The 24,947-nt window shown below is 43.6% G+C and overlaps 4 protein-coding genes across 7 annotated transcripts; 1 reads left to right on the top strand and 3 right to left on the bottom strand.

Moving 5' to 3' along the window:
• The first annotated feature begins 1,081 nt into the window (after nucleotides 1–1,081).
• Nucleotides 1,082–9,955, top strand: LOC131104768 (cytochrome b-245 heavy chain). Its single transcript, XM_058052275.1, has 13 exons — nucleotides 1,082–1,184; nucleotides 1,432–1,524; nucleotides 3,615–3,725; nucleotides 3,790–3,874; nucleotides 3,955–4,103; nucleotides 4,184–4,365; nucleotides 4,447–4,579; nucleotides 4,651–4,743; nucleotides 4,810–5,063; nucleotides 5,416–5,578; nucleotides 5,746–5,892; nucleotides 5,963–6,087; nucleotides 6,156–9,955. Exons 1-13 carry the CDS (start codon nucleotides 1,140–1,142, stop codon nucleotides 6,271–6,273), a joined length of 1,698 nt encoding a protein of 565 aa, XP_057908258.1. The 5' UTR covers nucleotides 1,082–1,139; the 3' UTR covers nucleotides 6,274–9,955.
• A 531-nt stretch (nucleotides 9,956–10,486) lies between these two features.
• Nucleotides 10,487–12,686, bottom strand: dynlt3 (dynein light chain Tctex-type 3). The gene is made up of 5 exons (XM_058051986.1): nucleotides 12,520–12,686; nucleotides 11,573–11,614; nucleotides 11,255–11,378; nucleotides 11,093–11,170; nucleotides 10,487–11,019 (listed from the first exon to the last, which is right to left on the bottom strand). Exons 1-5 carry the CDS (start codon nucleotides 12,538–12,540, stop codon nucleotides 10,946–10,948), a joined length of 339 nt encoding a protein of 112 aa, XP_057907969.1. The 5' UTR covers nucleotides 12,541–12,686; the 3' UTR covers nucleotides 10,487–10,945.
• A 1,726-nt stretch (nucleotides 12,687–14,412) lies between these two features.
• Nucleotides 14,413–21,788, bottom strand: rpgrb (retinitis pigmentosa GTPase regulator b). Of its 4 annotated transcripts, none has more exons than XM_058051982.1 (14): nucleotides 21,646–21,788; nucleotides 21,245–21,370; nucleotides 21,060–21,173; nucleotides 20,916–20,978; nucleotides 20,692–20,850; nucleotides 20,440–20,589; nucleotides 20,217–20,375; nucleotides 19,991–20,146; nucleotides 19,774–19,898; nucleotides 19,510–19,698; nucleotides 18,012–18,189; nucleotides 17,764–17,846; nucleotides 17,614–17,673; nucleotides 14,413–16,496 (listed from the first exon to the last, which is right to left on the bottom strand). In XM_058051982.1, exons 1-14 carry the CDS (start codon nucleotides 21,674–21,676, stop codon nucleotides 14,724–14,726), a joined length of 3,366 nt encoding a protein of 1,121 aa, XP_057907965.1. In that variant the 5' UTR covers nucleotides 21,677–21,788; the 3' UTR covers nucleotides 14,413–14,723. The 4 variants fall into 4 exon arrangements, with proteins under 4 accessions (XP_057907965.1, XP_057907966.1, XP_057907967.1 ...); XM_058051983.1 differs by having other exon boundaries at nucleotides 14,413–16,493; XM_058051984.1 differs by having other exon boundaries at nucleotides 21,060–21,152.
• A 965-nt stretch (nucleotides 21,789–22,753) lies between these two features.
• On the bottom strand, nucleotides 22,754–24,174 carry LOC131104271 (tubulin alpha-1A chain-like). Its single transcript, XM_058051276.1, has 3 exons — nucleotides 24,039–24,174; nucleotides 23,822–23,970; nucleotides 22,754–23,755 (listed from the first exon to the last, which is right to left on the bottom strand). Exons 1-3 carry the CDS (start codon nucleotides 24,157–24,159, stop codon nucleotides 22,775–22,777), a joined length of 1,251 nt encoding a protein of 416 aa, XP_057907259.1. The 5' UTR covers nucleotides 24,160–24,174; the 3' UTR covers nucleotides 22,754–22,774.
• Nucleotides 24,175–24,947: the final 773 nt, after the last annotated feature.

The raw sequence follows: 24,947 nt of genomic DNA, 5'->3' as shown, positions 1-24,947 counted from the left end.
AAAATCTAGCAATTTAACCTCAACCGTTGCCAGCAGACAATAATAATTATTGAATATGAATTCAGGACGTGACATGCATGGAAAAGATGGATTTGTCGCTGTTGTATCTCTGCCTGCACCGTGCTTGAAACAGGAAACCTGAGGTAATGCCTTTGCCTGGAGTTGAGAAATCTGCCACTTCCTCCGCAGTGTCACCATCCGATGTCAACTTCCTTCTCAACAGTCACCTGAAAGGTGGTGCTTGTGTGGGCCCGTTTAAGGTGGGCAGCAGGCGCCTTCTTGGTTTCTTTGCTTGTGAGTCTGATGGTGGACGGGTGGTTGAGAAAGCCCATCATGTCAGTCAGGATACCGACGTTCATAAACCTTTTGTTCATAAGCTGTGACAATAACGTCAATCAACCCAACATGTTCTGCACCAGTGGCGTCATTAGGCCTATTTTGGGGGGGGGCTTCAGCTAAAATAATAAATAATTTGATCAAATAATTTGATATTACTAAATAATAATAATACTAAATAACTTGATATTTTTTATAGTTTTTTAAAAAAATGTAATAGATTTTTTTTTTTTACAAAAAAATGATATATAATGTTTTTTGTTTTTTTTAATAGATTTTTTTTACTAAAAAAATCTCTGACAAATTTCATATAATAGGGCAAAAGCAGGCTAATAAGCAAGCCAATGAGCTGGCTAATACTAGTCTACTGCTACTACTACTAGTAGTAGTAAAAATCAGAAGAAGAATAATGATGATAGTAATAATAATAGGCTAATTAATAATATAATAAAGATTATGATATAATTTATCACTGTCCACTGGACAGAATGGTTGCAGAGTTTTGCAGTGTAGATTGTGTGTACTTGTGTACATTTAATGGCGGCCTGAAACAATTGAGTATCTCTACTAAATCTGTTATATCCCGGTTCTTGTTTGTTATTTGTTTTTTTTAATTTTTTTGAATGTCTAACCCCCCCCCCCCCCCCCCCCCCCCCCCCCCCCGTCCTCAGAACCTAGTGACGCCCCTGTTGTGCACACAGTGTAGTGGAGTCCACTTCCCTATTTGCCCCAAAGAAAAAGTTGAAGCGTTCTAGCAGGCGTGCATTCACTCTTAAAATCGCTTCTACAGCATCACGCTCAGCATGGGGAACTTGGCAGCCAACGAGGGACTCTCCATCTTTGTAATTGTGAGATTGTTTAATGTTGAATATTCCTTTTTTATACAGCATTCTAACCCAAACCTTTATATAGATATTTCTTTGACCGATGTATGCTGGAGAGTCCTTTTTCTTCAGCTCAGACATGTGCACTAGTTCAACGGGATCATTTATTTCTAAGTCTAATTAGTTCCAGTCGAATTAATCAAAAGATGGAATTGAAAATGGACTGAACAGTCACAGGTGGACTGAATGTTCTTGTTACTGTGTGCTCCAGCTTGTTTGGCTCGGGATTAACGCCTTCCTCTTCGTCCACTTCTACATGGCCTTTCTAGTCGATAAGTGGTTCTACACACGAGTGCTGCTCGGGGTGAGTCCGACTTCTCAGCTCATGACTTCTATTTAGCGTTTATATATATATACTATGTGTGTATATATACACACATATATACATACACACACACATACACACAATATATATATATATATATATATATATATATATATATATATATATATATATATATATATATATATATATATATATATATATATATATATATGTGTGTGTGTGTGTGGATATATATATATGTATGTACATATATACACACACATACATACATATATATACATACATACATATATACACTTGAGTGTAATGAGTAAAAGTAATAAATGTAGTAATGATTAGACATGTAGACAATGGTTCAGGACTCTTCTTCCTTGTTCCTCCTGTTTCTTAAAATGGATAATTTTGTTTCAATGTTTGAGTAAATGTCATTTTACGTAAGGTTATATTTATATCCTTTGTTGTGTGCTTCATGCATCAATTTAACTGTTTGAAGGTCTACCAGATAAGCAATAATTATGATTCTAGTATATTAGTATAATAGACACCAAAGAGCATGTGACCAAAGGTTGTGGGAGTGACCGTTTTATGTTTTTATGTGTGTGTTTTAAACTGTAAAAATCACAAATATTAAAAATAAAATAAAATTGGAAAGTCAAAATAAGGTCATTCTGCAAATTATTGGCCATGACTGCAGTGTTTACCTCCGGGACGACTTCCTCGCCTCTCGACCGAAGACAGCTGACAGCTGGGATAGGCTCCCCCCGCGAACCTTGTGAGGACAAGCGGTAGAAAATGAATGAATGAATGAATGAGCGTGACGGATTAAAAACCTGCGTAGGATTATAGGAGCTGTAGTCATTAATAAAGATAGTGTTGACCATGACGATGAAACATCTTTTAACATTACTGATCTTTTTCCAGATCCAGGCGACTATGAGTAACATTTCTCCTCTAGGTGTAACTTTTTCTCATATGTTTTTGACTTTATGATCGAAAATCCTCGTGAAGTGATCAATAAATGATGTTCTACAATGAGTAAATTGGATAAACAGGGGGGAAATGTTGGAATAAAACTGTATATATCATGTACTCACATTTAATAAGCTTGTTTCATATTATCCAAGTTAATATCATGTAATCACATTCTTCATATTATCCAAGTTACTATTACATGCACATAGATCACACGCTTGCATAGAGCATCACATTCCTTTAGACCAGGGGTCGGCAACCTTTACTATGAAAAGAGCCATTTCACCCACTTGCCCACTAAAGAAAAATAGCCTGGAGCCGCAAAACGTTGTATGTTTAAAACAACATTGGAGGGAAAAAAAAAAGACGAGTTGGAGTACTCTTGCTAGTACTGGAGATCAACTTTTGTTTTTAAATGAGCTCTAATTTATTTTTTAGAATCGTCAAATAACTCATTAATAATAATTAATAACTCAAATAACTCAAAGTGTTACTCATTTCCCTTCATGTTAACCTGTCAGAGAGAACTGGATAGCATCCTGTCTGCTCATTCAGTCACCAGTCAGAACTCAGTCAGGATGCATTCATGGTCTCACACAAAGTTGGATTTTTGTAAACTCACAAAGACGTGCATTTTCACCACACAGGTGCTAAAAAATATTCAAGCATTGCAAAGGGAGCCGCAACAAAGAGGCTGGAGAGCCACATGCGGCTCTGGAGCCGCGGGTTGCTGACCCCTGCTTTAGACACTGCTTTCTCTTGATGTCCTTGAACTATCTGTCTCTGCTTTGCTTTCTCAAAATATGCTTGCTTGATGTTGAAACCAGTCTCAACCGTGTGAACTGTTCCCCCTCCCTTAGACGATTGAGACCTATGTAATAGGGCACACCTAAACTTTAATAAAAGAAGGAGAGCAGAGACTGTTTTTCAGAGTAGGTTGGATGAATGTTACTGAACAGTCTCTGATCACTCTCCTTGCAAGCCTATATCTCACGTCTTTGTGTCTTCTTTCACAGTTGGTGATAATGTTTTGGGTTTAACCCTAACATTTGCCCATTCTAGGACTAAGGAAGTTTCAAAGCATTTTCTATGGGCTGTAGTCCAATTACATTCCAAGTAACAACTGTCTCTTTCAGCACGCTCTGTCATGGGCTCGAGCTCCTGCCGCCTGCCTCAACTTCAACTGCATGCTCATCTTGCTGCCGGTCTGTAGGAATCTACTTTCCTTCCTGCGAGGCTCCATTCAGGTACCAAACCTTACAACTGTCTTCAGGTTCAGGTCCTTGTTCATCTAACTGAATAGGTCCTTAGTTCTGCAGCCGCACAGCTGCTCGCCAACTGGACCGGAACATCACGTTCCACAAGCTGGTGGCTTATATGATCGCCTTTCACACAGGTATTGTCATTGCGATCTGCTCATCGGGCATCTACGTATACTTGTTACCCGTTTGACTTTGACCTGTCCTTGACTTTAAGCCGTGCACATCATTGCACACTTGTTCAACTTTGAGTATTTCATGGATGCTCAGCTAAAACGGAACAGCAGCTTCCTGCCCTTCGTTCTGTCGGAAATTGGCAATGGTGACAATGCGTCCTTCCTCAACCCCATTAGGTCCAACGAAACTGTGAGTCAAGGTTTTTTTTGTTTTTTTTTACAGGTGGCCACAGAAAGAGACCACAGTCTGAAACTGTTACTTTGTTGTAGAACCCGACCATCGTCATGTTTACAACCATCGCCGGGGTGACGGGTGTGGTCATCACACTAGCCCTCATCCTCATCATCACTTCTTCAATGGAAGTCATCCGAAGGTCATACTTTGAGGTGTTCTGGTACACGCATCACCTTTTTGTTCTGTTCTTCATTGGACTGGTGTTCCACGGCTTTGGGTAGGAAAGAAACCAGTCCAACAATAACTTCCTCTTGTATTACCTCAATGCTGGTAATCAGTATGTGGCTTTGCGGTTTAGGAGGATCGTACGAGGACAGACACCCGACAGCCTGAACACAAATGACCCACTGGTCTGTGCCGAAAGGTTTGAGGACTGGGGCAGGAACGGGTCAGACTGTGCGGTTCCAAAGTTTGCTGGAAACCCGCCAATGGTATGCCGCCAAGCGAACTGACCTTAGTTAGCGTTGTGTGCACAATTCCGTCTCACATTGCATTTCTCCAGACCTGGAAGTGGATTGTGGGGCCCATGATCCTCTATGTATGCGAGAGGCTCGTTCGGATCTATCGATCCCATCAGAAAGTGGTGATCACCAAGGCGAGTGCAGTGGTTTAGTAAGAAATGTGAAGTTGTGACGGTAATCTAACCAAATGCGGACCGCAGGTGGTGATGCATCCCTCCAAAACTCTGGAGTTGCAGATGAAGAAGAAAGGTTTTCGCATGGAGGTTGGCCAGTACGTCTTCATCCAATGTCCATCCGTCTCCAGACTGGAATGGCACCCCTTTACCATGACCTCCGCCCCAGAGGAGGACTACTTCAGTGTCCACATCCGTATTGTTGGGGACTGGACTCGGGCTTTGTATGAAGCCTGCGGGGGAGACAAAATTGAGCCTCAGGAGGCCTGGAAACTGCCTAAGTAGGAAATTACTGTTTTTCTTGAAATTGCCACCGATTATGTTTGATTGTTGCCACCAGCAGTTGTTTGATAAGAAATGCAAGGCTTATCTTTACGCCGGGTGGCCTATTGTGTAATTGTTTACCTCTCAGGAGCAGATACAGACTCACAGGTTGATAGCATCCATCAATCAGTACGTTTTGATCTGAGCAGCATCTAAAGGTTTATCTGCTACGATCCTGCTAGAAAATATAACAAATATCCTTCAGGGACCGGAAAATATCCACAATTTGTGTATTGTTAACATGATGAGTCTTCGGAAGTGCAACAAAATGTTCTAAGTTGTGTTTAAGGACTCCATGGACATTTACAGGGTGGCCATCGATGGGCCATTTGGCACTGCCAGCGAGGACGTGTTTCGGTACGAAGTAGTCATGCTAGTGGGGGCGGGAATTGGCGTGACGCCTTTCGCATCCATCCTCAAGTCTGTGTGGTACAAACGCATCCAGGAAAACCAGGACGTCTTCACCAAGAAGGTGAGACCACCTCACATAACATCCGCTATAGTGAAAGATTCCAACCTGTGACTGTTGTACCACACCTACGCTACCACACCTACGCTACCAGCACCGCCACTGCAGGTGAACTAGTAGCTTTCTGTGAGAAAAGAAACCAAAATGATCTCCCTAATGGTCCTGTCTAGATCTATTTCTACTGGCTATGCCCGGAGACGCAGGCTTTTGAGTGGTTTGCCGACCTGCTTCAGTCGCTGGAGGGACAGATGGCGGAGAAGAACGTGACAGACTTCCTGAGCTACAACATCTACCTCACCCGCTGGAAGGAGGCTGAGGTAGCAAACGCCATGTTTTTTTGGTTTTTCAAGGCAAGAACATTCACTATTGAACTGTTGTTAATCCTAGGCGGCCCACTTCTGGGTGCACCACGAGGCGGAGAACGACCCAATCACAGGGCTCAAGCAGAAGACTCTCTACGGGAAGCCGAACTGGGACACAGAGTTCACCACCATTGCATCAAAGCACCCTGGGTGAGATTACACACTCATCTATCCAGATTTTCCGACGGTCCCATGAATTCACTTGTGTTCTTCCACAGAACCAAAGTCGGAGTCTTCCTGTGCGGGCCGCCACAACTGGGCAAGTCGCTGGAGAAACAGTGTTTGTCGCACTCAGAAGCTGACGTCAAGTTCATTTTTAACAAAGAAAACTTTTAACATGGTGGCCAACACAGTCAGCAAATGGGCGTGTCTTCAGACCAGTGGTTCTTCACCTTGTTGGAGGTACCGAACCCCAACAGTTTCGTATGCGCATTCTCCAAACCCTTCTTTAGTGAAAAATAACATGATCGTTTTCAGAACCGAGACATTCTGTATAGGTTTGTGGCTTTCCGTGATACATGTCAATCCATGTTGTGCATGTCCGACCACATGTCCATAAATTCCCAGCAGCATTGATTGACCCAGAAATGCAGCGATATCCGATATCAGCGATAAATGCAGCAGTGATATCCAAGCAGGGCGTGTTGCCGCCGAACCACTGAGACCGACTCACCGACCCCTTAGGGTCAAGGTTAAGAACCACTGCCTTGGACTTTTACAAAGACCAAGAGTTTCAGGTGGAAGACTGACATTTGCATCCCACCAGAAGTTTTGCAAAAGTGCCGCTGTTGCACAAAAGCGGAGAAATGAACTCTGTGGTACTTTCCACACTGACGTTGTTCTGCTTTAGCAGTGCATCACTAGTCGGTTTCACAACCTTGCTTCTGTTTTTTTTGTTTTCGGTTAGTTGCTTATCCACTCTCATGGTGCATTTTATATATCACAATGTCAAACGGGAAAATATTCACTTCTTCATTTCATTTTGCTATAGAAGACCTACTGTATATTATCAATAGCGTTTTGGAAACATTGGAGCCTTGCAAATGTTTTCCACCGAGGGCCGTGTACATAAAAATGCGTGCATTTTGTGATGCTAAAACCAATCCACTGTATTATAGGTGAACATATGCTAAGCTAACTGAACATATAATCGCCATCTAGGTGACAAAGCACTTTTGTGTAATATCTAATAATACATGTTATTAATAATAACTTATTTTAATTCTTACAATATACCAAGGGCCAATACAAAAACAAACACACACAAGCACACAGCTGCATGCCGAAAATGGCACCTGGGCAACAAGTGGTTGTTTCACTTCTGCACTGCACTTCCATGCACATTTCTTGCTGCTTTCGTTTTCATCTTTGTGAGTCACATCGCTATGCAGTTATAATTGTTCTAAATTCCCACGTTGGTATGCTGAAACCGGAGGGGGTCAAAGTGCCAGCCTCACTTTGTGATGTACCAGCACCCTGCATATAGCGTAGCACATATCGACCTACGTACATTACATTGGTTTTCATACATTTATAGCATCTTTATATCACAGAATGCAACAACTTTGCTGTCATTTTTTCTTGATGGAAAAAATGCGAACACCCCTGATCTAAGAAAATTGTCTCGGCTCAACAATGTAGCTAGATAGATCCTTTACTTGTGTAAGAGAAAGGCCCATTTCCAGCAACTGTGCAAAAATGTCATAGTAAGCTTAACCACAAGATACTGGAGAATAAGTTAAAGAATGAAGCTAAATTACTACAATTGAGATTGAAATTGTAAAAATATTTGCTACAGCCACAGCTATCATTGAATGTATGTATACTGTAGCTCAGTGATTACTAAAGTGGGGTAGGCGAATAAAAATGAAAAAACAATTAAAAAAACAAAATTATGAGTGCGCCTGAACGCGTCACAGTGTGAGGAGACCGTAAGTTTGAATGATTACTTTGTGCACTAAGAGTGTTTCATCTTGAAGATTTCATTTATATGTACTGTATATTCCAATTAATTAATCCCCACAGAATTTGAAAATTAGGCTTTATCTGTGGTTGTATGTATTTTTGTATTTCAGATACTATTAAAAAGGGGGCAGTGATTCTTTTCGAGTTGGGACACCATGGAAAGATTTCAGTCAGATAATGGACAAGCAGGATTAAAACTAGCAAAGTGCTATCAGTTCTGCTGCAGTTTTTTTCTAAAATGGTGCATTCAGGCGCATCACATAACTCAGGGGTGTCAAAGTCAAATGGACGGAGGGCCAAATAAAACACTTGGCCACAAGCCGAGGGCCGGACTGTCCAATCTTCATTAAAACCAAGATTTAACTTACTGAAAACATAACAAATATATTACAATATGATTGGATAAATAAAGCAATATTTTCTTCATTTTTAATTTCAGCAGGCACAAAATACAAATGTCCTTTATATAAAAAACTCATAACATAAATGAAGTGATATTATTTAAGGCACCATCAGTATATTCTCTCATTTAGCAAAAATGGGCTGAAATTAGGCAACTTCAAAGAAATAAATAATAAACAATTTTCTATCATTCACTCAACTGAAATAATTAAAAAGAAATATTGCCTCAAAATACAATAAAAATCTTTTGTCTGGGCAAAGTTCGTCACAGACTTTAAGCATACAGTTTTTGATAAAACCCCCCTCTGGAAATGGCCGGGCTGATTTAGCGATCTCCTCTGCCAAAATAAAACTGCCCTGGACAGCAGCCTCGCTTTGTGACTGGGCTTTTCTGAACAGACTCTGTCGAGATTTGAGGCCTCGTTTTAATTCCTCGACCTTCTGTAGCCTTTGTTCCATGTCCAGAATCTTGTTTTTGTCTGTGTGTTTTGTTTCATGATGCCGTCTCATATTATATTCTTTCATCACCGCCACACTTTCTCCACATAGAAGACACACAGGTTTTCCAGCTACCTCCGTGAACATGTACTCCAACTCCCACCTTGTTTGAAAGCCCGTTTTCACCGTCCACCTTCCGTTTTGCCATTGTTGATGGGTATCTGTAAATTAACTTTTGCTGTTATGCTAATGACTGATGCTGAATGACTGCTGAATAAATTAAGCCGCCTCCCGCTATGCTCCCGCTCGCGCGTCCCTGTTGCATTGTGGGAAATGTAGTACAGTTTATCTGCGGGCCGAATCTAATAATAGATTAATATCATCACGCGAGCCAGGTAAAACCCTCTCGCGGGCCTGATGTGGCCCCCGGGCCTTGACTCTGACATATGTGACATAACTCCTCTGACACAAGTTGCTGCTGCTTTCAGGAAGACTTGTGCACATGCACATAAAGCCCAAAGTAGGTGATATTTACAAAACCAACCACTTGTTGCTCAAACAAGAAGACAATGTTACAAAATGGTCTACTTGTAAGAGACATCAACGTTAAACCAATCTTTGGACGGATACGCTTTATCATGTTTGTTAAACTCTCCCCTTCAATTTGCTATTAAATGAATATGACGACTTAGAACCCATAGCCATCCTGAGTGGAATGAAGTGAAGCAGTATCTACTATTTATCAGTGCTCATGTCAAACTTTATCCTAATGTCACCATGCAGAATAAACATTTTTCACTTGGAATTACTTTTACATGAATGAACCCATTAATTATGTATGATATCTCAAGTTAATTAACTAATTAATCAAAGTTTCAGGAGTAGGGGGTACATGGTTTCATGTCAAATGTCTGAAGGGGGTACCACTGATGTAGATTAGCATAACAACATGACTGAAAGTTACTTGGCGCTGGTGAGAGGGTATTTGTGTATGTGTACTCACTGTGGACTTGAACCGCAGGGGTGTCAGCATTGTCCAGCTTCAGGCCACTTAGTGAAAAACGAAAGGATGCGAGGGCCACTTTGATACTTTGTAAAGCAATGTACGTACGTATATATACTGTATTTCAAGGAAAACATCTCAGCTTTGGGATATACGTATATAGATGAAAAGGCCTACTTAATGTTAGTATTAACTTCAATCTACGCTCTTTTGCCCAAATTTTTGCTGTTTTTTTTATTTCATTTTATAAATGTAACATTCTTCTTGGAATATTGACTTTATTCCTGTAATATTTCCATAGTACAACCTTTTCTCCAGCCTAATCCTCCAAAAATTACAACTTCATTTGGTTTTGTTTCCCGTACGTATTATGACTTTATATATATATATATATATATATATACATATATATATATTATTTTCTATATTTCTGTATTTTCTATTTTTTTCTTTAATATTTTCAACTTTGGCTGCACAGTGTATCAGCGGTTAGCATGTTGGCCATGCAGTCAGGAGATGGTGGTGTTTGCATGTTCTCCCCAAGCAAGCATGGGTTTTCTCTGGTTTCCTCCCACATTCCAAAAACATGCTAGGTTAATTAGCGACTCCAAATTGTCCATAGGTATGAATGTGGGTGGGAATGCTTGTCTATGTTTACCCCGCCTCCCATCCAAAGTCAGCTGGGATAGGATCCAGCATATGCCCATGACACAAAAAGGATGATTATTCTGTCGGAACACCAATATTTATGTAGTTTAATTTGTAATTGTGACAAATATAGACATTTTTATTTGCACAATCTTCATCTTTTAACCCACTACTGGTGTCGTATGCGGCGGTGGAATTCTTACAGACTATTTTTGGCCGAGCCATTGACATACCGCATCATTAAATTAGCTGCCGTAACACATGCTCCTGTCCCAATTAGATACAAACTCCTCCACAAACACTGAACTCACTCAGCTTAATCGGCGATGCATATTGTTTTAATAATTAGAAGAGTTGCTCATAAATAGACACGCATTCCTTCTGATGTGTTCAACTCTTCTATAGCGACAGACTGAAGACAAATTGTAGCTGCAGCATGCAGTCCCATTATTTTAAAATTCTTTTCAAAATGATACACATAAAAAGCTGCTGCGGGGCATACTGTCACAGCCTCTGTGTGGAAGTGGAACATGGAGACCCCCTGCCACCACGCTACGCGATGGCCACGGCAAACGCACTGACCACACAGTACATGGTGCGGCTTTCCCACCTCACTGTGCAGCTTCCTGCAAACACACGCATGAGTTAGACAACGTGCACAGATCATTTAAACCAGCCTGACTGATGCTCCTCAAGTACCGTCCATGGCTGTGTCCCAGTAGCAGGAGTTTGCCGTGTGCAAGCCGGCGCCAGTTTTCTGCATCAGGGCACACGTAACTACAGACAAACAATGGCATGTACTGTTTAAATGGAAGATCGTATCGACTGGGTCATTTATTGTATTATTAGACTCTAACTCACCGATGTACTTGTACTGTTTCCCCAGTTTGACCAGCTGTGTGAGGCAACGCTCAACTATAGTGGAAGTCCATTTGTTAACCAAACTTTGATTGTAGTCCTCGTTACCTACTACATTCTCAATACACTGAAACACACACACACACAAGTCAGATGACAGCATCATGTAAGAGTCACAGGGTGCATTACATCACAGGCCTACTTTCATCATCTGGGAGTTTCTTATAACAAAACACACAATTGGTTACGCTAACTATGAACTAGTATTTTAATATGTTTGCACAGGACTGTAATGGCTTCGGCAACAATCAACATAGGTACCTCTTTGACAATGCTGTCAGCTTCCTCCGTGTTGAACGAGCCCTGCGAGAAGCAAGATTTAAGATGAGGCAAATATGGGACTAGTGGAATAGTAATAGTAGTATCACCGATGGATGTTTACGTGAGCTTTACGTATGAGGAACACAGCAAAAATAATGGAAGGCTGGAGCCCATTATCAGTGTTTAAAAAAAACATTCAACGACAATGATCAATCAAATTCTACTGCTTAAATCAGTGTTTTACAATAAAACAGGATTAACGGTTACACCTAACACACTCTTACGTCGATGGCTAGCTAATACTCCCAGTACTGCATGTATGTGGATGGCTAGCCAACACTCCTGGTACCGTATGAATGTGGATGGCTACCTAACACTCCTAGTAGCGTATGTATGTGGATGGCTAGCTAACACTCCTGGTACCGTATGTATGTGGCTGGCTAGCTAACACTCCTGGTACCGTATGTATGTGGATGGCTACCTAACACTCCTAGTACCGTATGTATGTGGATGGCTACCTAACACTCCTAGTACCGTATGTATGTGGATGGCTAGCTAACACTCCTAGTACCGTATGTATATGCATGGCTAGCTAACACTCCAGGTACCGTATGTATGTGGATGGCTAGCCAACACTCCTAGTACCGTATGCATGTGGATGGCTAGCCAACACTCCTAGTACCGTATGCATATGGATGGCTAGCCAACACTCCTAGTACCGTATGCATGTGGATGGCTAGCCAACACTCCTAGTACTGTATGTATGTGGATGGCTAACTAACACTCCTGGTACTGTATGTAAGTGGATGGCTCGCTAACACTCCTGGTACCGTATATATGTGGATGGCTAGCTATCACTCCTAGTACCGTATGTATGTGGATGGCTAGCTAAATTAGTTCTAATTAACAAGCAAGCCATTAAGAGAAAATGAGTGTCAAACACCAACCTCGTTGTGATATTCATCCATCCTGTCTTGGGATATGTTAAGTATTTGCTGTTATAGAAATACAAAGACGAAACCGGGGCATTGCCTTCGAATCCAGTCAACGAGATCACGGAAAAGAACAATATGACGAGAACACTTAGAGCAGTGCCATCTATTGGAGAAAAGCCGTATATACCGTATACATGCAGTTTTAAGACACTACTGCGCATGCTCAGTAAGTATGAGCGCCATGGTCTGTCAATTAAAGTCTTGCAAGAACTGCAAGCGATGGCTGTTCTGTTGGCCGCCATGATGGTGAGCAGAATCCAAAAGGTATGCATTGAAAACATTCATTCATTCATTTTCTACCGCTTTTCCTCACAAGGGTCGCCAGACTGGTCGCCAGCCAATCACAGGGCACATATAGACAAACAACCATTCACACTCACATTCATACCTAGGGACAATTTGGAGTCGCCAATTAACCTAGCATGTTTTTGGAATGTGGGAGGAAACCTGGAGTACCCGGAGAAAACCCACGCATGCACAGGGAGAACATGCAAACTCCACACAGAGGGTGGAATTGAACCCTGGTCTCCTAGTTGTGAGGCCTGCGTGCTAACCACTCGACTGCCGTGCAGCCCACATTGAAAACACTGCTCAGCTATTAATTGCTGTGGTCACCCCAATGAGCATCTAAAAAATTGAGCTATCAACTTATGCCTCCCCTATATGAGTAATGGTCTCACCTTGGCCAGCCCAGGGAAAGATTTCTGTACCCACCAATGTCTATATGTGACCTGTTATTGGTTGGTGACCAGTCCAGGGTGTACCCTGCCTTTTGCGATAATACAGTTGGGATAGGCGCCATCATACCTGACAGAACCAATTAACTGCTATAAAAATGAGTGATTACTGTACACAAATTTAACTTAGTATAATCTGAACTTTGGTTGGTTTTAACATTGTTTATGAATGTACCACTGATATTTAGTACATTAAAGATATGAATCTAAAATCTAAGTGGGCCCTTGCATCTTTATTTTTTCGTGGAAAAAGCTTGGACACCCCCGATGGACTATGTAATATACCCTGTTACCAAGTTATACTAAAAAACACATTGAGCAAAATTGCTTGAAAAACTTTAGTTAGTTGTTTGACAGTGCTTAAAAGTGCTCAGGTGCTAAAAACCAAAACATTGTCACAACAAATAATGTATAGACACACACACACACAATGAGGCTCGGCTCCATCCAAACCACACTAGCAACATGTGTACATTCCTGGTATGCAAGGTGGCTCAGTTGCAGGCCACTTAGAGGGAGAGCGTGATCAGAGCAACTTTAACGGAATAGAAAGATCACAAATGGTCTGAGTTCTCATCAGTTTGGCCTCTTGGTATCAGAGGACGCTGCAGGTGCTGGAGCGAGGCCCTTTGTTGCTATTTTCCGGGCTTGTGTGTGAACCAGCATGGGCTTCAGCCAGGGATGGGGGCTGTGTCTGGACCTGCTGTGTCCGAGAGTTGGATAGCCGCCTGAAGAAAGACAGCTGGAACAGACCACAAGGAATTAGTCGACCTTTATACAGTCCAACAATCATTGTATTTTATCTCTGCACCTTTTTGGTGGAGCCTGATTGGCTCTTAGGGAGGATGTCTGCTGTCCCATTGGCTAGTGTGGTGCTGCCATCTGTCTTATCTTCGGCCCCATTGACCTCCGGTGCTGCGTTGACTGGTCTCTTCAGCGAGTCATCTTGAGCAGATTCTTCGGCCAGCTTGTCAGGACTTTGTACAGATTCCTCCAACCTTTGGGTGGACATGTGCTGTGCATCCTCCTTTTCATCATCATCATCATCATCCTCCTCCTCCTCACCTTCGCTGCTAGTCTGACCAGGTTGTTGGCTGAAATCCTGTAAAAGGGGGTATATTAAAGAACCAAAAACAAGGACAGCATCAGTGTTTTGATGTGGAGCTGGAACTACTATGGGATGGAGAGACTACACACAACAACTACAGAGGGGACGAGAATCGCTAATATGATTGGAGGAAAAAAAAAGTCCCACCTGCTGCTGTAAGCGACCAATCAAAAGTGTTCCCCTGGGAGCATCATTGATGTGGCATTTATTATTATTGCAAGTGGCTACTTTATGAAAAGCATTTCATGCAATGAGAGGAAGGTTTATTGAAAAGAACACAGCAAGTACAGTACATCCATGGTACGTGTATGTTATTTCAGGTTGAGGTACTGAGGTAGAACATCGTCCCAGAACTCCTCAGACTCTCCAGCTGCATGACCTTTGACCCGCGACTTTGGCCCACCATGTTTTTTTGCACTTCTGACATTAGATTTTTTCTTCTTGACAACCTTTTCCTCCTCCTCCTCCTCCTCCTCCTCCTCCTCCTCCTCCTCCTCCTCCTCCTCCTCCTCCTCCTCCTCCTCTTCTTCTTCTTCTTCTTGCTCACTTTCTTGCTCCTCTTCTTCGCTGTCTTCCTCCTCCTCCTCATCTTCCTCTTCTTCACTGTTTTCCTCGTCCTCCTCTTCTTCACTCTCTTCCTCCTCGCTCTGCTCTTCGTTTTCAGTCTCCTCCTCCTCTTCCTCACCTTCTTCACTTTCATTTTTGTTTCCTGCTTCCTCACTATGTTCCTCTTCTTCCTCACCTTCAACGCTGCCTTCTGAAGACGCAGACTCCTCTTCTTCCTCAATGTCCTTGTCATTTTCAGACTCTTCTTCACTTTCAGATTCAAGGCTAGACTCTTCCTCATCTTCCTCCGTCTCTTCTTGGACGCCCCCACCCTGGCTCTCCTCCTCTTCATCCTCACTGTCCCTCTCAGATGTTTTCTCTTCTTCTTCCTCCTCTTGAGCACTTTCGCTTTCTTCCATGTCATCCGTTCCTGACTTATGGCTTCCTGGCTGAAGAGTGTCGCTGTCATCCGCTTGGCTGACTTTCTCACGACTGGCCTGCTCCTCCTCTTCCTCCTCGTCCTCCCCCTCTTCCTCTTCGCTTGTATCTGATCCCTTCTTGTTCTGGTCCTCTCCCTCACTTGCATGTGCACTCGGTCCCGTCTCAGCCTCCTCTTCCTGACTTGCATCCACATTTGGTCCTGTCCCTTTCTGGTCTTCCTCTTCCTCACTTGGTCCTGTACCTTTCTGGTCTTCCTCTTCCTCACTTGGTCCTTTCCCTTTCTGGACTTCTTCTTCCTCACTTGTTCCTTTCCCTTTCTGGTCTTCCTCACTTGCATCTGCACTTGACCCCTTCTCCACATGGTCTTCCTCTTCCTCACTTGCACCTGCGCTTGTCTGCCCATGCTGGTCTTCCTCCTCCTCATCCTGGGTGCCAGAGTCCTTCATGTTTTGTCTTCCTCTTTGATCGGCTGTCTGACTGTGGGCGACAGGACTGCTGCTGATGCTCTCCGTAGCGTGATGCTTGGCCGACGGGGTGACTCTGTCTGTGGTGGCGTGGCGGCTGCTCTCAGATGGGAGAGGCGAGCTGAATGCCACCACCTCCTGGAGCAACAAAGCCGCTCCAGCAAGCAGGGGTAAACTTTGCACTTCTTCAGAGTTTTCGGACTTTGGTAGTTCCTTTTTGTTTGTCTCATTCTTTGATGCTTTGGGATTTTTGGATTTTGAGTTCTTTCTCCCCCTAGGGCTCATTTCAAGTGCATCTCTTAAAGTGAAGGCTGGCGACTGACTCGTGACTGTATTTGGTTTGCTTTGATCGTGCACATGTGTTCCAGAACCCGCTTCACGTTCTGCTTGCAGTTTCCTGCCAGCCTTCGACTGCTGACTCCCGAGCTGTTGTCTGGACGGCACCTTCCTGATGTCTCTCACACCCTCCCTCGGCTTTGTGGAGGCTGTGACGTGATTCTCTTTATTCTGCTTGGCCATAATCATCTTTTGAGAGTGAGCGCTTGAGCTCCTGAGAAGCTTGGTGAGTGCCTTTCCATCTTTTAATGGTTTCTCTTTCTGACTCGTTAAAGTCATAGCATCCTTACCCTTCTTCTATCCCAGGAACAAGAAAGCAAGAGGATAGAGAAGAGGCATGCATTACAGAGTGAAGAAATTAAGTATACAATAATGGATATCAAGTCCTAATACCTGAAGATATATAAACATCACTACAGGCTCAGCGGTTTGTTAGCATCCTGCTATTCATCTCAAACAACCAAAGACATGGATTCTGCAGAAACCCTCTGCAGGACATATAGCAGGGAGTCTCAATATGCACACTTCCGTACTGATGCTTTTACCTTTTTGAGTGCAGTTAAGCTAAGAAAAATATCAATGCTAAAGCCAATAAGTTGAATTGGACCTCCATTAGTGAACTGTATTTGTCCTGCGTTGAGGGCCCATTCAACGCTACTTGAAGAAAAAAGGCATATTGTATTTTAGAAAAAAATGTAATGTTAAAGCCAGACATTAATAATAACTAGATAAGGACCTGCATTATGTGTCTCTTGAGGAGAGCCCATTAAACACTGCTTGAGGGAAAAAAAGCAAAAACTGCAACTACGAAACAAATAAAGGTGCAAACCAATACCACTAAGAATAATTAGAATTGCACTTCCACTGTGGAGGGCCCATTCAACGCTACACCGCATTTTGAGATACTGTTTTCATGTCAAGAGTGCTCAAAATGTCCAAATGCGGCCTTGGGGCCATTTTCTTCTTTTTTTATTGGCCTCTGACGTATACAAAAAATACAGCTAACAATAAAAAAAACAGCAAAAAGGCGTCATTTTGTAATGTTCAACCAAGTAACACGAATAATAACTAGAATTGGACCTCCATCGAAGGATACTCACTCCTAAATTCCACTGACACAACTTAGAGTCCATAAACATTGGACATGTCCACCATTAAGTGCGAGCTTATCGGGAGTCTGCAACACAAAACGACGGGTTCTAACCATAGTAGTAGTCTAAAAATAGTCTGCTTCCTGCGCATTTATGAACGTGGGTTACGCTGACATTTTTGTTCATCCTGTCGCGACAGACGTCTTCCACCAGATTTCATGTTGATCTGTGAAACCGGTGGCAGGTTCCAGGTTTTAAAGGTTCTGTATGCAGACCTCAGTGGGCCCTGCGTTATGGATGAAGACCTCAGATATGTGAGTTACCTTGTGAACTGGAGAAAGTGTGAGGGTTTTAATGCCAGGGTCCATCTTCATCACATGTGTCTATCAGCCCAAAAATAGGGGAAACATTAGCGTAGCCATCACAGTAAACACAATAAATTAGCCATAGGGGCTAGGTTTAAATTTTCTCACCATGTTAAGGAAATTGGTGGTTTCTCCCAAACCTTTCATGCTGTCTGTGTCACTCAGGCTCTCCACAAGGTCGTCAGCCAGTTCTAGACACATACAACATGTTAAAAAATGCTGCATTTGGATCAGGACCGGAGAGAATAAGAACATTAAAAAAGCAATAAACCATTCTACCACTGTTAGAACATTTGGGTGTATTTTACAGTTATCGACTAATAAACCAGATGAGAAAATGGGGGTGAGGTAATTACCCTTGTGGATTGACCCAGCGTTGCCGTGTTGATGAGCGCTATGGAGCACCTTTCTGGGGGCTAGCTCTGATGAAGGCGGGATGTTGTGGCCGGACACAGGAAGCGGTGGTTGCAGGTCGCCTGATGTGACGGTGCTTAACGTGCTCAACATGGTCCCAAACTGGTCCGGTGATCGTTCCTTTGGAGGGTGAGCCAATTGAAAAATCACAAACAAATATGGTGGATCTCAACACATGCAGCATTCACAGTCCCACTAATTTGCAGAAAATAAGAACATTTGCAGTAAAACGTGAAAAGATACATTTCAAGCATAACTTTCACTCTGACATAAATTTAGCCAAATGTCTACAACATAAAAAATGGTTTTACATGAAAATATATTTTTCCCCAAATATAACACAACATAAAGTATTTACAACTTTGCAACTGTGTGTGTGCATGTGTTAAAATGTCCCTTTAATGTGAGACCTCCTTTGAGATGCCTTTTCACTTCCTGGTTGCTGCACAGCGTATTTCAATGGGAAAGTTGTTTGTCTATATGTGCCCTGTGATTGGCCGGCGACCAGTCCAGGGTGTACCCCGGTTCTCGCCTGAAGACAGCTGGGATAGGCTTCAGCACCCGCGCCCCCAACCCTCGTGAGGATGAGAGGTAGAAAATGAATGAATGGATATACAGGCCATGCTCTTATAAGATGCACTTCTGCCACCTTGTTGCATCATCACCTCTATGGCTGTCACGCAAACAACATAAAAGATATATAAATAACAAATTAGTTAATATTTCAAACTTTTTGCTACTAAGATGACATTATTTTTCCTCATATTATGTTATTCTTGGCCGAGTGGTTAGCATGTTGGCCACACAGTCAGGAGATCGGGGAAGACGTGGGTTGCATGTTCTCCCCGTGCATGCGTGGGTTTTCTCCGGGTACTCCGGTTTACTCCCACATTCCAAAAACATGCTAGGTTAAATGGCGACTCCAAATTGTCCATAGGTATGAATGTGAGTGTGAATGGTTGTTTGTCTATATGTGCCCTGTGATTGGCTGGCCACCAGTCCAGGGTGTACCCCGCTCCTGTCCGAAGACAGCTGGGATAGGCTCCAGCAGACCCTAGTGAGGAAAAGTGGCATAGAAAATGGATGGATGATGTTATCCTTATTTCCAATTTTTTTTTCTTAACATTTTGGCATTGTTATAAATTTCTTCTGATTTTTCCATTTTTGCTGTTGCCTTTGTTTTTGTGTTGCTACAGGAAAAACAGCGGCAACCTATATATTATATAATTTCAAACGCAGCATATTGAAGAGAGACGGGGAAGGTTTATGAAGCTGAATCTAATCTATTAATTCCAACAGTCACTCTTACTCTAAATGTTGATCTGAAATCAGAGGAGAATATCAATGTCAAGCGTCAAGGTAGTGCGCTGTGTTGTCACCCAAAAGTGGAGACCCACTGTACATTACAGAAGGCACACCGTAACAATTCTATGAACGCACCCTCTCCCTCCGGCGAACCCTGGCTGGGACACTCCGCTGCAGGGTGGAGGTGTCTGCCGTGTCCCCCAGTAGCTCCACATACGGTCTCTCCAGGTAATCCTCTGTCACGTCGTTGTCTTCAAGCACAGTGCCCCTGCTCGCATCCCTGGGTCGAGCCAGCACCAGCATGTGACAGCCACCGCAAACAGCCTGCGAGCAGCAGCCTTATGAGGCTTTGCAATGTAAAACATGCATGCAATTGAGAGGGAAGGTGAACACGCCCACCTCCTGGACCTGGTACTTGAGGAAGCGTGGACACAGAGTTGGCTTAAACTGGTTGGTGAAGTTTTCTTCTCCCAGACCTAATTTGCCGTGTCTACCGTCACCAAATGTGTACAGCAGACCACTGTCTGGAAAAAAAAAAAAAAAAAAAGCCGACGGGAGTCACTTAAACATCGGCAATGATGACAGTGATGGCAAAAAGAGCAAAGGTGTCATAGACCTGTGATGACGGCTGTGTGATTTTCGCCGCACGCCACTTGGCAGACTCTGCCCTTCTTGAAGTGATTTATTGGGCGCGGTAGCCGTGACTCAAATATGAATGTCCCGTGTCCCAGCTGACCAAACTGACCCAGGCCAAAGGTGTAAACTCCAGTCTCTATTACAGAAGAACACAAAGAGCATGTTTTGGTGTACTAACCACATTACTGTCTTGAGATTTTCCCTACCTGTGATGGCCACTGTGTGCCCGCCACCGCAGGCCACCTGAGTGACGGGATCGGGGATGGTCTTCACCAGCTGAGGGACTCGATGCCGAGACAGCTGGTCTGTTCCCAAACCCAATTTACCACTGTCGCGTTCTCCAAATGTGTACAGTGCTCCATCCGCTGGTGGGTCACACAGATCAGTTTCACAAGACCATGAAAGACAACATCAGATGTTCTGGCTTACCTGTCACATAAGCGGAGTGGTAGTAGCCACAGGATACCCACACGATTTGCTGTCCTGCGCTGACCTCCTGTGGCAAGCAGGTGTGGCTCTCCTTCCCTAAGCCAACTTGACCTTCTGAGTTGTCCCCCCACATGAACAGCTCCCCGCTCTCTGACACAAGCAGATGAACCAAAAAGAGGAAAAAAGCTCCATTGAGTCATTGCAGCCAAAGCTGCCATCAACACCTGACACCCTTGACCTCAAGGGTCTCACCAGTTAGCACAGCTGACGTGTTTGAACCAGCAGCCAGCATTCTTATTGGCCCACAAGATTCGAAGAACTCCAGTCTCTGGAAGGATGTCCTCTCCTCACAGTCACCAAGTCCCAGCTGACCCTCGCTGTTGCCGCCTGCGGCATACACGCATCCCTGAGCTGGAACAGAAACAAGGACGTGAGATGCGAGGCAAGAAGGTTGAAGAAGATCATGTGATGCTCACCCGTGCAAATGAGCGTATGATTTCTTCCACAGGCTACGAGATTCACCTTTTGTGATTTCAGAGCTGATTGCACACAAACACAGCACAATGAATCGGTGAGCTAGCATTACATACATTACATTAAACAGTTCATGGAAGGCAAACCTTTGACACAAGTGGGCTTGTTCACCGTTACTTTGGACCCCAGACCAAGCTGGCCCCAGTTGTTGCTGCCAAACATAAAGAGTTTGCCATTTTCTGTGACGACAAACACAATCACTGTCTAACAAGTAAGTTACAAGGGAATATTGTGTATCGGATGTTAAACAAATGGGTATATGAGCGGGTACCCGTTATTAAAGCGGTGTGTTCGTCCCCACACGCTATTTTCAGAGGAATGTCGTTTTTAAGCCAAAATTTACTAGGAACGTTGTCTGCAAATTTACTCTTTCCAAATGTGAAAACTGCTCCAGAATCTGTAAGACAATGTGAACATAAACAAGAAGGATTTATTTTTAATTTGCGTCGTGAACAAACACATAAAAATAAAAATGCTCTCATCTCTGTATCGGGAAAGCATTTAAATGACAATGAGCATATTGTATCAACTCAACGTAACGTGAGTGTTATTAGCATGAAATAAGTTAGCGTCAACACGCGGACTGAAGCGGGAACTAACATAAACCACTCGGCCACTGTAAGGACGACTTATTCCAAACATTAGATTTTTTTAATGTAGCATTTTATTTACCAGGGATCTCGTCCTCCGCCTCCCCTGCCATCTTTACGGCACTTTAATCCGCTTTGCTCGGTGTCATGGGCGTGTGTCGTCCCTCTTGTTTTGCGACCCGACAACCCGGAAGTAAACACAACATCGCCTTGGCTACAGCCATGGGAACGTTAAAGGGACAGTACAAATTGGAGCAATAGGAAGAAAGCTTTAACGACAGACTCTTCGGTCACTTTAAAGAAAATATGAGTTTAAGGTTGGCCTACACAAAAGTAGCTTATTTTTATTAGCTTCATTATTTGTTTTATCTTATTTTTATTTTGTTGTATTCTGTTAAAATGTCGTTTATTTATTTTCAGGTCACTGGTATGGCACAATTATTTCCAAAATCATTACTCTAACAAGTGTATTTTCATTCATTCATTTTCTACTGCTTATCCTCACGAAGGTCATGGGCGTGCTGGAGCCTATCCCAGCTGTCTTCGGGCGAGAGGCTGGGTACAACCTGGACTGGTCGCCAGCCAATCACAGGGCACATGTAGACAAACAACCATTCACACTCACACTCACACTAACCAAGCATGTTTTTGGAATGTGGAAAAAATCCACTCACACACAGGGAGAACATGCAAACCCTACACAGAGATGCCCAAGGGGGAAATCGAACCCGAGTCTCCTAGCTGTGTACAAGTGTATTTAAAACCTCAAATGTTTATTTGTCCTCCTGAAACCCACCAAGGCATTTTTGCTTAATGCAGTTACGGCATCAGTGTAACTGTAACTGCCGTATTGTGACCAGAATACTACATGTGACTTGTCTTGCAATATTTTTTGACTAAAAATATGACATCATGTAGTGTCTTTGAAGGATTTTATTGGAAAATGAACACAAGTGCACCTTGTGAATCATAGGATTGCACAGAAAGTTGTTGGTCCTCCTTCTGTCGTGTTTTGAGTTTATAATGCATCCTTACATATGGAGGGCAGAGAAGAAGCATGACATTGCATTTTACATGGCGCCCCATTCCGTACAGTGAAAAACATGATTATATTAAGATATGCCTTTATTCGTCCCTCAGTGGGGAAATTTGTATATGAAAAAACTTTACTATGAGAAGCTTGAGAAGGGTTAAATATTGATTGAGTTCAGTTAATACTCCTCCCCCTCTTCCTCTCCTTCATCCCCGATGGTATCTGTGCCCACCTCCTCGTAGTCCTTCTCCAGGGCGGCCATGTCTTCTCTGGCCTCAGAAAACTCTCCTTCCTCCATCCCCTCGCCGACGTACCAGTGCACAAACGCCCTCTTGGCATACATCAGGTCAAACTTGTGGTCCAGTCGGGCCCAGGCCTCAGCGATGGCGGTGGTGTTGCTCAGCATGCAGACGGCCCTCTGAACTTTGGCCAGGTCTCCTCCGGGAACCACAGTGGGGGGCTGGTAGTTGATGCCCACCTTGAAGCCAGTGGGACACCAGTCCACAAACTGGATGGTGCGTTTGGTTTTAATGGTGGCTATGGCGGAGTTGACATCTTTAGGCACCACGTCACCACGGTACAGTAGGCAGCACGCCATGTACTTGCCATGGCGAGGGTCACATTTGACCATCTGATTGGCTGGTTCAAAGCAGGCATTAGTGATCTCCGCCACAGACAGCTGCTCATGGTACGCTTTCTCTGCTGAGATGACGGGGGCGTAAGTCGCCAGAGGGAAGTGGATGCGTGGGTAGGGCACCAGGTTGGTCTGGAACTCTGTCAGGTCCACATTCAAGGCGCCGTCAAAGCGAAGTGAGGCTGTAATTGAAGAGACAATTTGACCAATAAGCCTGTTGAGGTTGGTGTATGTGGGACGCTCAATGTCCAGGTTTCTCCTGCAAATGTCATAAATGGCTTCATTGTCCACCATGAAAGCACAGTCGGAGTGCTCCAGGGTGGTGTGCGTGGTCAGGATGGAGTTGTATGGCTCCACCACGGCGGTGGACACCTGAGGGGCCGGATAGATGGCAAACTCCAACTTGGACTTCTTTCCGTAGTCCACTGAGAGACGTTCCATCAACAGAGACGTGAAGCCAGAGCCGGTTCCTCCTCCAAAGGAGTGGAAGATCAGAAAACCTTGGAGGCCAGTGCACTGGTCAGCCTATGTGGGCAGAGAGCTTCATTTATCTGGAAGTCTAAATCTAATCTAAGTCTAATCTGGACTTACCAGTTTGCGAACCCTGTCCAGAACCAGGTCAATGATTTCCTTGCCGATCGTGTAGTGACCACGGGCGTAGTTGTTGGCTGCATCTTCTTTTCCTGTAATCAGCTGCTCAGGGTGGAAGAGCTGGCGGTATGTTCCCGTACGCACTTCATCTAGTCGACATATATGTTACTTTAGGCTTCGTTTTACTCTGAGACTATTCGTGCCAGTCTTGTCTCACCAATGACTGTGGGCTCCAGGTCCACAAAGACCGCCCTAGGAACATGTTTCCCAGCTCCGGTCTCACTGAAGAAGGTGTTGAAAGAGTCGTCTCCTCCTCCGATGGTCTTGTCACTCGGCATCTGGCCGTCTGGCTGGATGCCATGCTCAAGACAGTACAACTCCCAGCATGCATTCCCAATCTGGGCTCCTGCCTGGCCGACGTGGACGGAGATACACTCACGCTGCAAAGCAGGGATTGACAGGTCAAGAAATACCCAGTATACTATAGTTGTATAGTTGTACCCCCTTCTCGCACAGCTCAAGCACTGGAATTAATCTTATTGACTGTGTTGACGTCTTACCATAACTCTTGAAGCAGTAGTTTTCTTCTTTACCTGAGATAAGTGCTCGCCTAAAAGCAGTACACTGCTTTATAGTGCAGTGTTGCCTGGCAACAGCACGGCATGTTGTGGTAACCGAAGGATCTGCAGAGGCAAACATTACCGTTGGAAGTGACATAGGAGGAGGGGCACGGAGCAGTAAGAAGTCTGACCTTTGACAATGGTTGTCGTTAGTAACGAGCAATGAGCAGACTTAATGTGAAACACGACACAGAACTACTGCGTCTCCTCATGTTTCACAACCAGTGACGGTATGCAGGGACTGAATTTCTGTCTTGTTAAAAGGACTTCATGATTTGACTGTAAAGGAGAGATGTTTCTTCTTAGGCACACTGATGGACCCGGAATTTGCTTACGGGAACAAAATTGATATCACATTATGGGTGGAAACTGTCTCAATATCAGCTATATCAACTATATATTTGTTTTTCTGAAAAGTATCAAACTGCAGATGGGTGTAAGGGAGTGATTTTGGAACTACTGTGGAAGGTTGAGCAGAACAAATATCCTTATTGAGCTGCTAATGT

This window comes from Doryrhamphus excisus, chromosome 16, assembly GCF_030265055.1.
Source record: "Doryrhamphus excisus isolate RoL2022-K1 chromosome 16, RoL_Dexc_1.0, whole genome shotgun sequence".
Taxonomy (NCBI): domain Eukaryota; kingdom Metazoa; phylum Chordata; class Actinopteri; order Syngnathiformes; family Syngnathidae; genus Doryrhamphus; species Doryrhamphus excisus.
The sequence above is the reverse complement of the archived record's forward strand: the minus strand, read 5'-3'. Positions and strand labels throughout refer to the sequence as shown.

Coding starts and splice junctions, on each gene's coding strand:
- LOC131104768 (XM_058052275.1), top strand. CDS start 1,140: ATGGGGAACTTGGCAGCCAACGAGGGACTCTCCATCTTTGTAATT. Junction 4,366..4,446: donor CTGGTGTTCCACGGCTTTGG/GTAGGAAAGAAA, acceptor TTTGCGGTTTAG/GAGGATCGTACGAGGACAGA. Junction 5,893..5,962: donor CCCGCTGGAAGGAGGCTGAG/GTAGCAAACGCC, acceptor TGTTAATCCTAG/GCGGCCCACTTCTGGGTGCA.
- dynlt3 (XM_058051986.1), bottom strand. CDS start 12,540: ATGGATGAATATCACAACGAG. Junction 11,615..12,519: donor TGGATGAATATCACAACGAG/GTTGGTGTTTGA, acceptor TGCTTCTCGCAG/GGCTCGTTCAACACGGAGGA. Junction 11,020..11,092: donor CTGGGACACAGCCATGGACG/GTACTTGAGGAG, acceptor GTGTGTTTGCAG/GAAGCTGCACAGTGAGGTGG.
- rpgrb (XM_058051982.1), bottom strand. CDS start 21,676: ATGGCAGGGGAGGCGGAGGACGAGATCCCTG. Junction 20,851..20,915: donor TCATACGCTCATTTGCACGG/GTGAGCATCACA, acceptor TTTCTGTTCCAG/CTCAGGGATGCGTGTATGCC. Junction 20,147..20,216: donor GCACACAGTGGCCATCACAG/GTAGGGAAAATC, acceptor CTTCTGTAATAG/AGACTGGAGTTTACACCTTT.
- LOC131104271 (XM_058051276.1), bottom strand. CDS start 24,159: ATGCCGAGTGACAAGACCATCGGAGGAGGAGACGACTCTTTCAACACC. Junction 23,971..24,038: donor CCTGGAGCCCACAGTCATTG/GTGAGACAAGAC, acceptor TATGTCGACTAG/ATGAAGTGCGTACGGGAACA. Junction 23,756..23,821: donor TGGACAGGGTTCGCAAACTG/GTAAGTCCAGAT, acceptor CTGCCCACATAG/GCTGACCAGTGCACTGGCCT.